We start from the raw sequence: 14,481 nt of genomic DNA on the forward strand, positions 1-14,481 counted from the left end.
CTATAACTGACAATTGCTCAGCCATACAATACTGTACCCAAATTAAATTTATATAATGAATAGAGCTTTCTTTTATATTTTATGTATTTGATCACCACTGTTTTTTTTTTTTATTTTTTACTATAAACACCAACCTAAAGATAAAAAACAAACAATATTGTCCACTTTGTTATAAAAAAATATCCAATAAAATGGGGTATATATACTGGAATTTACCCAAGTATAGATGCTAGACTAGCCATGCGGTGATCAGTGATTTATAGTGTGACGGCAATCTGGTGCTAACTGACTGCGAGGAACACTAACTGACACTGACCATGCTAGTGACACTAATACAGTATTAATGATCAGTGATAGCACTGTACTAATCACACTGACTGGATGACAGGAGTGATCAGAAGGGCAGTCAAGGGGCCTAGCAAGGTCATGCCAGTGTAATGTGCGCTGCTTTTACACACAGATCTGGCTGCTTTTTCTCGTGAGAATCCAGATCCTTGTTCTGTGTGTTTGTAAACACAGAACTCTGTGCTGTGATTGGCCACAGCCAATCAGCAGGCATACAGCCAAAATTATTGACTCTAACCTGCTGACAAACTCGTTGTGTCCAATTCCAGCACAGGTCAGCAGAGAACATGCGCACCTGAAACCCGGAAATGGGTTGCGACGTATGGGTATGCCACTGATCCTGTAGCTGCCGCCGTCTAGCAGTAAATCTACTGTTAGTGGGTGGTAAGTGGTGAAAGTACCACATGGCCACTCCTCTCTTCTGCTTGATGCTGTTGGTATGGAGAGCAAAAGGTAAAGCCCAAATTAATCTTCAGTTTGAAACAGCTAAATGTATTTCAGGTGCAACAAAATAAAAGGTGTGCAAAGTCTTACAATTGCTTTTATCTTTTCATCTGCTACTGGGACCCTTGCTCTCTGTGTTCTGATACACCCATTACGAGTCAGGCCTAAAACCCTGCAATCAGCAAAGCTTAGGCTCCCCACTAATTGGACACCTGCCCTCTGCAGAGGGACCACTACTTCCCCACAGGGAGCACGGGTCTCATTCTGCAGTATGCTGGCAGGGAACAGGCTTTTCTACTTGGGCTCTGGCAGATTTGGAAAAAAAAAACTTTTTGTTTTGTTCAAGCTGAAATGTATTTAGTTGAAAAGTAGTATTTGAAAAGTTGAGTTTACCCACTTCGGCACCACCCTATAGCAGAAATACTGCTGCAGGGTGGCACAGGTGCACAGAATCACGTGTATATATACATGATTTTGCATTTCTAGGTAGGGGGCACGTGCCCTACCCAAGCCACCATTCGCGGTCGCGGCTCTCAAGCACCGAGTCCCGGCCGCTAATTACTCGCCGGCGGCTGGTGATTTCCGAAGATCTCCACTGGGGAAGAGGACTATTTTGTTTACTAACAGTCCTCCTCCCTGTCAGCTTGGGCATACTGCTCTGGATGGCTGTGCAGAGCACAGCCATCCAGAGCAGTGCGCTTACAGTGAAGCACACGGACACTGCCCCCTAGTAATAGACTCCCTACACACAGTTAACCCTTTGATCATCCCTCATGTTAACCCCTTCCTGCCCAGTGCCATTAGTACAGTGTCGGTGCTTTTTTTTAGCACTAATCACTGTATTGGGGATGTCAGTGACACCAAGTCAGTCCCCCCCAGTGTCAGAATGTCTGCCGCAGTCCCGCTATAAGTCGCTGATCGCCACCATTACTAGTAAAAATTTTAAAACAAAAATTCCAGTATATATACCCCATTTGTAAATGATATAACTTTCACATAAACCAATTAATGTACACGTATTGGGATTTTTTTTTAGCAAAGAAATGTAGCAGAATACATATTGGTCTAAATGTATGACAAAATTTTATCTAATAGCAAAAAGTAAAAAATATTGTTTTTTTTCTCAAAATTGTCCGTCTTTTTTTTTATAGCACGTGATCAAATGCTACCAAAAGAAAGCTCAATTCATGGGCAAAAAAGGACATAAATTTCATGTGGGTGCAGTGTTTCATGACCGCGCAACTGTCAGTTAAAATAACGCTGCGCCGTAACACAAATAATGGCCTGGTCAGGAAGGGGGGTAAATCCTCAGGAGGGCAAGTGGTTAAAGTGCTTCTAAAGCCTCAAGGTTTTTTACCTTCATGCATTGTATGCATGAAGGTAAAAAACCTTCTGTGTGTAGCAATCCCCCAGCCCTCCCTAACACTTACCTGAGCCACATCCCAATTCAACAATGTCCATGAGATCCTCGTTTCTCTGGGGACTCTCACTCCTGATTGGTAGCAGCTGGAGCCATTGGTGTGATTGGACGCGCAGAGCCACGGCTCTGGAGCACACCTTCTCAGGTGCCCCCATAGCAAGCTGTTTGCTATGGGGGCACCCAACAGAAGGGAGAGGCCAGGCCAGATTTTAGTATCACTTTAAAGGAGATGTTGATGCTGCAGGTGTCCCATGTCAGCCGTAAGCCTGAGGACTTAGCAGTCTTCTGACCGCAGATCGCTCAGTTCTTGGTCAGCTTGGAGTGGAGAGCAGTGACGGTCAGTCACAAGAATGACTGCACAAGAGTGAAGATTGCAGTTACCGCCTTCTGGACTGGTATTTTATCTTATCACTTTTAAGGTGACTTAAAAAAAACCTTGCTAGAGACAGATTTGCTCTAACTATGTCAAACCTTTTGCCTTGTCATAAGGACCCATTATTTACTCTTTGTCTTTGGCAGGTATTGGCCCTGTCCTTGGTCTAATCCTTGTGCCCCTTATTGGATCGGCTAGTGATGACTGCCAAAGCAACTATGGCGGAAGACGTCCATTCATCTGGATATTATCCCTCGGTGTCCTCCTTTCACTCTTCATCATTCCACATGCTGACTCCTTCGCTTCCTACTTTTCCTATGGTGGAAACCATGTCCATATTTTCTTCCTCATTTTTGGGGTGGGATTACTAGACTGCTGCGTTCAAGTCTGCTTTACACCGTTGGAGGCTCTTTTGTCTGACTTGTACCATGATGACGAAGGCTGCGGCCAAGCCTTTGCCATGTTCTCCTTCATGATCAGCATTGGCGGCTGTATTGGCTATCTGCTGACCTCTGTCAACTGGAATTACACGTATATGTCTCTTTACCTCGGTGGGCCAGACGAATGTCTGTTTTTATTGTTAATGCTAATATTTATTGTAAGCGTCCTTGTTACTATGAAGACTGTGGAGGAACATAGCCACAGGCGACAGCCAGCTCTGGACCTCAAACCCTCCGTCACATCAAAGTCCTTCAGCAGAGGATGTTGTTTACCAAAATGGAAGCTGCGATCCTGGAAATGCAACCCGGTCCTATGCCTGCTGAGCCTATGCTGGTCTGTCACCCCCAGGATCTATCATAGTTACTGTCGTATCCCTGCTGTCATGAAACAGTTGTGTGCTGCCCAGCTGTGTAGCTGGATGGCAGTCATGTCTTTCATGCTCTTCTATACAGACTTTGTCGGAGAGGGGTTATATAAAGGGATTCCAAGTGCTGCACCAGGAACAGAATCGAGAATCCGCTACGATGAAGGTAATGGCGTCTGATCATACACTCTGTTAAACTACTTCAATAAAATTAGCTAACAGAGTAGCAATTGAGATTTAAAGTAGGTAAATTGCCATGATGTAAAAAAACAAAAAAAACTTGTTTTACCTTTTTTTGAATTCTTTATTGCATTGCATTTCTGCTGATTGCAGCCACTCCTTCTTTACATATTCTACAGCAATAGCTGTACATTAGGACAGGTTTCTGTATTGCGGCAACAGTGGGCCATGCCTGTGTAATGCCACTCCTAGTCTTCATTAGGAACCTGTATGGTAGGGTGACGACATATGCGCACAGTTGGAGAAGGGGCATAGTGTTGTTACCCTATACGATGAATGTAGAAGAAGGAAGTGCCTGCAACAAGAACCTTTTTGGCAGGATCGATATATATATATATATATATAATATTGCCAAAAGTATTGGAACACCCCTCCAAAGCATTGGGTTCAAGTGTCCCAATCACCTCCATAGCCACAGGTGTAATCAAGCAGCTATGTATGCAGACTACTTCTACAAACATTTGTGAAAGAATGGGTCGCTCTCAGGAGCTCAGTGAAATCAAGCATGGTACAGTGATAGGTTGCCACATGTGCAATAAGTTCATCTGTGACATTTCCTTGCTACTAAATATTCCACGGTCAACTGTTAGTGGTATTATAACAAAGTGGAAGCAACTGGGAACAACAATTATGCCACAAAGTGTTAGGCCGCGAAAAATGACAGAGCGGGGTTAGCATATGCTGAAGCGTACAGTGCTCAGAAGTCGCCAACTGTCTGCAGAGTCAATAACTAAACACCTCCAAATTTCGTGTGGCCTTCAGATTAGCACAACGACAGTGTGTAGAGAGCTTCATGAAATGGGTTTCCATGGCCGAGCAGCTGCATCCAAGCCTTACATCACCAAGTGCAATGCAAAGCGTTGGATGCAGTGGTGTAAAGCACGACACCACTGGACTCTAGAGCAGTGGAGACGTGTTCTCTGGAGTGACCAATCACACTTCTCTGTCTGGCAATCTGATGGACGTGTCTGGGTTTGTCAGTTGCCAGGAGAACAGTACTTGCCTGACTGTATTGTGCCTAGTGTAAATTTTGGTGGAGGTGGATTATGGTGTGGGGTTGTTGTTCAGGGGTTGTTATTGGGGTTATAATTGTTAATAGTTTATTTTTATCTGTTAACAAAATGAGTAAAAAAAAAAAAAAAAAGTCAATATTTGGTGTTGCCACCATTTGCCTTCAAAACAGCATCCGCATGCAGTTTTTGAATGGACTCGTCAGGTAGGTTGTTCCAAACATCTTAGTGAACTAACCACAGATCTTCTGTGGATGTAAGCTTCCTCAAATCCTTCTGTCTCTTCATGTAATCCCAGACAAACTCGATGATGTTATCCCAGACAAACTCGATGATGTTGAGATCTGAGCTCTATGATTGGCAAAACTATCACTTCCAGAGGTACTTGATCTTCTTTATGCTAAAGATAGTTTTTAATGACTTTGGCTGCATGTTTTGGGTCTATGCCCTGCTGCAGAATAAATTTAGGGCCAATCATACGCCTCCCTGATGGTATGGCATGATGGATAAACATCTGCCTGTATCTCTCAGCATGAGGATATTGATTCTGACCAAATCTCCAACTCCATTAGCAGAAATGCAGCCCCACACTTACAAGAAACCTCCACCATGCCTCACTGTTGCCTGCAGACACTCATTATTTTACTGCTCTCCAGCCCTCTGGTGAACAAACTTCTTTCTACAACAGCCAAGTATTTAAAAATTTGACTCCTCTGTACTGAGCTTCTGCTGCCATTTCTCTGCACCCCAGTTCCTATGTTTTCTTGCATAGTTGAGTCGCTTAGCCTTGTTTTCATGTCAGAGGTATGGATTTTTGGCTGCAATTCTTCCATGAAGACCACTTCTGGCCAGACTTCTCAGGACAGTAGCTGGGTGTATCTGGGTCCCACTGGTTTCCACCTGTTCTGTGCTGATGGCACTGCTGGACATCTTCTGAAGTCCAGCACATTAAAGTAGAACTGCTACATTAAAGTAGAACTATAGGAAAAACATTTTTTTACCTTTTGGATAGAGAATGGGAGGGTTATAACCCCTATCAGATTTTGTTTCACCATCTGTGTCCCATTGAAGAGATTTCCCTACACTTCCTATTCTGTAGCAAAACAGGAAGTGGGAGGAAATCCCTGCAAATTAAGGGAATTTCTTGGTGACCCCCAAGTCACTAGAACTAGTGTCCCCATTGGGATTTTTTTTTTACTTTCACTTCCAATGATATTAGTAAACAGTACAAAGGGAGAGGGTGAATCTCCGTAACTGGGGCACAGACAGTAATAAAAGCTGACAGTTGTTCTAATCCCTCACCACTCTATACAAAGCTTAAAAAAAAAAAAGTTTTGCCTTTATTATACTTTAAGTTTCCTTGGCCAACCACTTTGTCTACAGTCCTCAACATTGCCGATCAATGGTGTCTTCAATGCTGAGAAATAGAGGCAGACACATATTTATCATGCCATACTATCAGGGAGGCATGTGATTGGCTCCAAATCTATTCTGCAGCAGAACAATGACCCCAAACATACAGCCAATGTCATAGTGAACTATCTTCAGCATAAAGAAGAACAAGGAGTCCTGGAGGTGATGATTTGGCCCCCGCAGAGCCCTGTAATCAACATCATTGAGTCTGTCTGGGATTACATGAAAAGACAGAAGGATTTGAGGCAGCCTATATCCACAGAAGATCTGTGGTTAGTTCTCCAAGATGTTTGGAACAACCTACCTGTCGATTTCCTTCAAACACTGATATCTAGAAGAATCGATGCTGGTTTGAAGCCAAAGGGTGGTCACACCAGACATTGATTTGATTTTTCTTCTATTTGCTCACTTTCCATTTTGTAAATTGATAAAAATAAACAAAATAAAATATATATTTTTGAAAGCATTCTTACTTTACAGAAATTTTCTTTACACCTGCCTAAAACTTTTGCACAGTACTGTATATATACTTTAAAGAGAATGGTGGCTGAAGCTTGTTCCCTTGCCAGAGCTATAAAATTGTGAGGGATCCTGGTGGGTGTGGAACATCCACCTCTGGTAAAGCTGAGTGGCCTGAGGATAACATCAGAGGCCTGGACCTAGTGTGGGAGTACTACCTGTAGCCCCTGTATTGGTGGCCCTGCCTCTATTACAGGTATGAAAAACTACAAAGCTCTCCAATAGAATCCCAGAGAGATCTAGGAAACGTGTTGTTTAACTCTGCAGACCCTTTAAGTGCTGCCTATGGGTCAGTGGAAATGCTGGAATTTATTGACATCTGTTCCGTAACTCATTACTCCAGGGATGTTACAGTGCAATCTTTGTGCCAAATTGTGAGGAGATTCTCTGCAGCAGTAACAAAGTATTTATATGTATGTGATATAGAGGGAACAGCTGACAACCCTGGATCCCTCCATTCCATGCAGTCTATATATAAAAGCTAAATGAGCCACTCGGTACCCACTTCATACGAGCAGACATTAGCTGCCATTACTGGATAAAATGCCACTTTATGGATGGTGTTATTTCAAGGCATGGCTTGTCTGCCAAAGAGGAGAAGGATGTGCTCTTCGGTCTTCAATGTGAGCTCTATTATTAAATAGATACAATTGTACAGGCACAAAATATACTATATAAGTAAAATGAAATGATGTAGTTAAAACTAAAGATGGGATAGAAAGTAACAAATGTATATTTTAGGGATACTTCTTAAAGTGAACTTGTACTTTGCAAATACTTTTCAAACTTAAACAAGGTTTATTCAGGTAAAAAATCTCTCTTCAGCCCCCTCCTTTACATTATGCAGTAGGGGAAGACATTCATTTTGGAATTTTCAGAAGAGTAAGTAAAGCTGTCCATTACATACATTTATTTTGCTCAGCCTGCAGGCTGAAAATCTAACTGATTCCTCCATCCACACTACACAATGCGTATGGACAAATATCCCACTGTGGCTAATGTATTTTGACAGCCGGTCCCATGACCTGCCAAAGACCTGCGCAGTGCCTGCATCTGATTGGATGCAGGTGCTTTTTAGCTGACAATTTTCTGCCCAGCTTCTTTGATTTTTCAGTTAATGGATGTCAGGTGGGAGGCTCCTGACACGGCCACCCGCAGAGCGATTTTTAGACAGTTCATAAAACAAATGTAAACTAGGCTTTATCCCAATTTGGCTGCAAAAGTGGAAATACATTTTATCTGATTCTCCTCTGGAGCATATTTTTCATTTTTCACACCCTTGTTAAAATCTGCATTTTTTGCTAGAAAATGTTTTAAGCCTCCACAGAAAATTATATATTTTCTAAAAGCAGATGCCCTGTGGAATAAAAACAGGGTAGTTGCATTTTTATTTTGTACAATATCAAAACCTTTGTCCGTTTATTTTCATTTGCTGTCCCTGTCCTTTCCCTTTACTTCCTATCCCAGTAATATAACAGGGAGTGAGAGTAGTTCCGCTTGTGTACAACAAGCCTGTCTTGTTTTTCCTAAATGATCAATGCTGCCAGCTGTAGCCAGCAGCACTGATCATTGTATTCTGATGTTGGGGAAGGCTCCACACTATCAGAACACAATAGCACAGCAGAAGCATTTCTCATCCACATTTAGTCTGTGGGAATCATATTTTTTTTTTTTTTTGTTCAATCCGCTGGTTGAAAAAAAAAATTATCAGTGTATGGCCTGTTTTCGACAGTTGACACCACAGCAGGTGTCCTCACTGGAAGATCTTCACTCACCTCTTTTTAGTGACAGCTGTTAAATTTGCATTTCCCACTCATAGCGGGAGGACACAGATTGAGAAAACCTCATGGGGATTATAACCCTTCCTTACTCAAACCCACCTTAAAAACAATGAAAAACGTTTGGTTATAAATAACTTAAGATTAGTACTTTCTTGTTAAATTACATTTAAAGCGGAACTTCACCTTAAAAAGGAAGTTCCACTGGTCCTCCCCCCTCCACTTTTGTCAGTTTTTTTTTTTTCCCCGGAAAGGTAACCGCTCCCACTTCTGCTGTGATTGCTTAGTTCCCCCCTCCATCCCTCCCTGCCATCAACCTCCTGGGACACATCAAAGATCCCAGAAGGCTGCCGCACATAGCATAACGCGACACATGAATGCACACTCAGAAGACGACTTTGAAGCCAAAGAGAAACTGGCTTCCCACAGTCAACATGGCAGCGCTGGGAACCTAAACCAGCCCAGGTGAGGACAGAGCTGGATCTCTGAACTAATAAATATCTCTTTATTAAAAGTCAGAAGCTACAGTATTTGTAGCTACTAATTTTTAATTTTTAAAAAACTGATTAAAGGTCCTCTTTAAGCTTGCACTGAGAGTTTTCATTTAACAATTCCTCCATCCACGTTATACGGTACAGATGGAAGAATCTCCCACTGTGCCTATTGAATTGTGACAGTCAGCTCTGCCATCTGTCAAAATTCCTGAAGAGATGCTGCATCTGATTGGATGCTACCACTTTCTGGATGACAATTTTCTCCCCAGCTCCTTAGATTTTTCAGTGAAGGGATGTCAGGGAAGCAGGCGGCTGACAAAAAGAAAGTTCAAACATAGCACAGTAAGCTTTACCTTTTGCCATCTCCATTTCCAGCTTCAGCTTTCAGATGAACTGTGTGTGTTGGAATTCTTGGAAGGGTGTGGTCGGTAGCATGCCACATGTGCTATTGATCGACTCATGTACAACCAGGCTATTGGGTGTACAACCAGCCTATTGGGTTTCTCCCGAATGTAAGAACACCATTTAATTACCCACGTCATCTCTCATACCTGTACACCCCCCTATGGACCAGAGCAATTTTCACATTTCTACTATGGGCCTGTTTGGCAAGCACTTTTCACTATTTAAAATAACAAATTGGGGGCACTATTTAAAATAACAAATTGGGGGAACTATTTTTGGTGATCATATCCTGCACAAATGATTTTATTTTTTTCATGAAATCCAGAGGAAAAAAAGTAACAAAACTAAAAAAAGATTCAGCTTTTATTATGTTGCTCTAACTATGTTTAGTTTAAAAAAAAAAAACCTGTTGATTAAAAGTATGCATTTTATTCTTTATTTGTCCTGAGACTAAAAAAAACTATTATTCTGGTAATAAGCATTATAAAATTATTTACAAATGATATAAATGTGTTTTTTTTTCAATTTTGTACTTTTAAAATACAAAACAAAACTGAACCAACAAAATAAATAAAGAAGAAAAAAATGTTTTCACATTGTTAAGAAAAATAGATTTAAACAATCTGCAATATAATATTTAAAAAATAATAAGGCAATAAGGGGATAGATGAGTTAATTAGGGCTTATTAGGATAAGCGAAGGGTTAAAAAGGGGTTTTATAGGGTCACATTTTATATAGTGTTTTTTTGTTTGTTTTATTTTTAATTCTTTTGTCTGGTTGCTTTACGTGACACCATTTGCAGATCAAGGCTCATCCCTTTGATCTACAGATGAGAGAAAAATGTGCATACAATGTAACAATCTTACTTTGTATTTCTCTTTCTAGCATCTGAATGTGTGTATAATCTCTGTGTCAGAAGTCAGCTTCTGCAGCTACTGCATTTACAGAACAACTGTGAGCGGGAGGGGGGAATTGTAGAATGACGGGGTTATAGTGATATAGTGAAACATTTCTATACCAAGATTACACTTTATGTATTTTTCTAATTTGAGTAATAGTGTCCCTTTTAAGGTTTAGGCTCCATTCACACATGTGCAACTTGTCCTACGATTTTGGATACTAAAGTTGCATGACAAGTCCATCCCTATGTTTTTCAATGACAGTTATTCAAACATGTGCAACTTAAAGTTGCAGCGACTTCAGAGTAGTTCATGTACTACGTTGGTAAAACTTTCATGCAACTTGAGCGCCATAGACTGCAATGTAAACCCTATAAAGTCACATGAAAGTTGCATCTGAATGTTATACATGCAACAGTTGTCCATTATCATAATGACAGACAAAGTTGCACTCCAAAGTCGTATGAGTTTGGAGTTGTACAAGTGTGAATGGAACCTCAATGGCAGTCTGCTTACGATGATATATTGCTGTCTTTCAGGAATCCGTATGGGAAGTCTCGGACTTTTCCTCCAGTGTGCGACTGCGACCTTCTTTTCAATGATCATCAACAAACTGGCCAAACAATTTGGGACGCGGCAAGTCTACCTGTCCAGCATGATCACCTTCACCTCCTCTGCCCTAGTCATCTGCCTGTCCCAAAATATTGTCATCGTCACCATTATGTCTTCGCTAACTGGATTTGCCTACGCTACACTCCAGACACTTCCGTACACCTTAATATGTCTCTATCACAAGGAAAAAGATGTAAGTAATAAAAAGCATCAATAAGATTTTCATGAGCATAAAGTAATCTTTATAGTTCTTCTCAAGTGCTCTCCCTTCAAACACTGTCATCTCTGGTGGAGTCTTCATGCTGAATTGAAATACTTTTTGGCTTTACAGGAAAGCTTTTAACTTTACAGGAAGAGAGCTGTGTAAGGTCAGAGCTTACAGATCAGAGTCACAGTATGGCAGATTGATTCTGAGAGCTTTCATGGAAAGATCATGCACTATGGATATATACCTCGTGGTACATGATTAGTCACAGGATCTGGCTACTGGGTATCCCTGGATTTCCTATTGTCAATAGTTGTCCCTGCAGTTTAAAAGGTTTAGTAAATTCTTCAGTACTGTACTGTACTGCATTGGCCCTACAGGGCTGTTACTAAAATACTGCTATTATTGACTTGTAGCATCTACACTATATGGCCAAAGGTTTGTGGAACCTCACCATCACACCTACAGGTGAAACTCGAAAAATTAGAATATCATGCAAAAGTTCATTTATTTCAGTAATGCAACTTAAAAGGTGAAACTAATATATGAGATAGACTCATTACATGCAAAGCAAGATCGTTCAAGCCGTGATTTGTCATAATTATGATGATTATGGCTTACAGCTCATGAAAACCCCAAATCCACAATCTCAGAAAATTAGATTACATGCAATCGATAAAACAAGGATTGTACATAGAACAATATCGGACCTCTGAAAAGTATAAGCATGCATATGTACTCAGTACTTGGTTTGGGCCCCTTTTGCAGCAATTACTGCCTCAATGCTGCGTGGCATGGAAGCTATCAGCCTGTGGCACTGCTGAGGTGTTATGGAAGACTAGGATGCTTCAATAGCCGCCTTCAGCTCTTCTGCATTGTTCGGTGTCATGTCTCTCATCTTTCTCTTGGCAATGCCCCATAGATTCTCTATGGCGTTCTAGTCAGGCGAGTTCGCTGGGCAATCAAACACAGTAATCCCACGGTCATTGAACCAGGTTTTGGTGCTTTTGGCAGTGTAGGCAGGTGCCAAGTCCTGCTGGAAAATGAAGTCAGCATTCTCTTAAAGCTAGTCTACGGAAGGAAGCATGAAGTGCTCCAAAATCTCCTGGTAGATGGCTGCGTTGAACCTGGACTTAATGAAGCACAGTGGACCAACACCAGCAGATGACATGGCTCCCCAAATCAACACAGACTGTAGAAACTTCACACTGGACTTCAAGCATCTTGCAGTGTGTGCCTCTCCATTCTTCCTCCATACTCTGGGTCCTTGGTATCCAAATGAGATGCAAAAGTTGCTCTCATCAGAAAAGAGGACTTTGGACCACTGAGCAACAGACCAGGTCTGTTTTTCTTTAGCCCAGGTAAGACGCTTCTGATGTTGTTTGTTGTTCAGGAGTGGCTTGACAAGAGGAATACGACATTTGAAGCGCATGTCCAGGATCCGTCTGTGTGTGGTGGCTCTTGATGCACTGACTCCAGCCTCAGTCCACTCCTTGTGAAAGTCCCCAACACTTTTGAATGGCCTTTTCCTGACAATCCTCTCCAGGCTGCGGTCATCTCTGCTGCTTGTGCACCTTTTTCTTCCACACTTTTCCCTTCCACATAACTTTGCTTTGATACAGCACTTTGGGAACATCCAACTTCTTTTGCAATTACCTTTTGAGGCTTCCCCTCCTTATGGAGGGTGTCAATGATGATTTTCTGCACAACTGTCAGGTCAGCAGTCTTTCCCATGATTGTGATTCCTACTGAACCAGACTGAGAGACCATTTAAAGGCTCAGGAACCCTTTGCAGGTGTTATGGCTTAATTAGCTGATTAGAGTGGGACACTTTGAGCCGAGAATATTGCACCTTTTCACAATATTCTAATTTTCTGAGATTGTGGATTTGGAGTTTTCATGAGCTGTAAGCCATAATCATCACAATTATGACAAATCACGGCTTGAACTATCTTGCTTTGCATGTAATGAGTCTATCTCATATATTAGTTTCACCTTTTAAGTTGCATTTTCAGTTTCCTCACACACTCCAAAGACATGCTGGTAGGTTAAATGGTTCCTGTCAAAATTGGCCCTAATATGTGTATGTATGAATGTTAGGAACCTTAGATTGTAAGCTCCTTGAGGGCAGAGATTGATGTAAATGTACAATATACACTGCTCAAAAAAATTAAAGGAACACTTTTTTTTTTTAACAAGAACAAACATGTCTATACTTACCTGCTCTGTGCAATGGTTTTGCATAGAGCAGCCCAGATCCTCCTCTTGGGTCCCCTGCCAGCGCTCCTGGCCCCTCCCTCTTGTTGGCTGCCCCCATAGTTTTGCACTATTATGTCCCATAGTCAGCCAACAGCGGGCTAAAGTTCGCTGTCGGGTGATGTTACAGAGCCGGTCCAGGCTCTGGAGACATCCCAGATTTAATGTTAAGATACACCCAGATACCTGGACTAGCAGCTGGCTCAGCCTTTCAACAACCCACTGAGAGCCTGAGCCAGCCACTCCCATCCCCTACACAGCCCAGCGCTTCAGTGCGCACTAGAGGGGCAGAGTGTAGAGCTGGTGATTGACAGTCACCAGCTCTCTACTCACTGAATACGGAGAACTGAGCAATCTTTGATCGCTCAGTTCATGGTCTTATAGGCAGCAGGGGACAGATGCAGCATCAGAATGATACTGCTTCCTTCTAGGTGAATATAAATTTTTGTTTTGTCATTTCCAAAATTCTCTTCACATTAGATGCTAGGTGCCTAGACACCAGCGTGAATGTCATTTTGCTGAAATGTTTCTTAGGAGAATAACCCGAATTTTGTTTAAATCAATATCCAAAACTTTCTTTGAAATGCACTGGAGTCAAAAAGAAAGCAAATTTGACATAAATTTCTCTAGAGACTAAATCGGTGTCACCCAATTTCAGGACTCATACCTAAGAGCCTTTATTTTGCTGTCAATGTAATTACATTCATTGGCTCTTTAAAGTACACTTTATTTGCACAATGCACAGTGTAATATATATATATATATATATATATATATATATATATATATATATATATATATATATATCTATATCTACATACAGTATTTAAAAAAGGTGTTTTTAGATGTAAAGAACATTCTTTCACTACTCTATTTTGCCCATTCAGTTTGGCTTTCAGAAAATGTCTAAGATCCCTGTCTTCTGGCCATCTGACCTGAGAGATTGATTTCTTTCTTCCCTTTCAGTGCTTGGATAAAACTTATCTTAAAGGGATCTTGATCTCTTTAGTACCTTCTGAGTTCCTGACCTTTTTACCATGCCCTCAAACCTCTAGGGTTGCCGACCCCAGAGGTTTGAGGGCATGGTAATAAGCATTTTGATGCTGTATCTAAGCGGTAAATAAAGTGTATGTTTATTAATCCCATAACGGAATTACACTATATCCTGTTTATATATCACTCGCATGAAGCACGGGTACTATAAGTACTATGGAGTACTTCCTTAAAAACCATGATGACATCTAAGAGAAGGTGGTTGATGC

At 41.4% G+C, this 14,481-nt stretch overlaps 1 protein-coding gene across 1 annotated transcript in view; it reads left to right on the forward strand.

The window, feature by feature from the left end:
• Positions 1-14,481, forward strand: part of LOC149460569 (solute carrier family 45 member 3-like) — a 49,389-nt gene that overhangs the window by 31,164 nt on the left and 3,744 nt on the right. Inside the window, exons 3-4 of the mRNA XM_089679480.1 lie at positions 2,729-3,553; positions 10,686-10,951. Coding sequence (XP_089535606.1) covers positions 2,729-3,553; positions 10,686-10,951 — 1,091 coding nt within the window. The remainder of the gene's footprint in view (positions 1-2,728; positions 3,554-10,685; positions 10,952-14,481) is intronic.

Source organism: Staurois parvus, unplaced genomic scaffold (assembly GCF_062004578.1).
Source record: "Staurois parvus isolate SC_StPar_1 unplaced genomic scaffold, SC_StPar_1.0 ptg000225l, whole genome shotgun sequence".
Lineage (NCBI taxonomy): Eukaryota > Metazoa > Chordata > Amphibia > Anura > Ranidae > Staurois > Staurois parvus.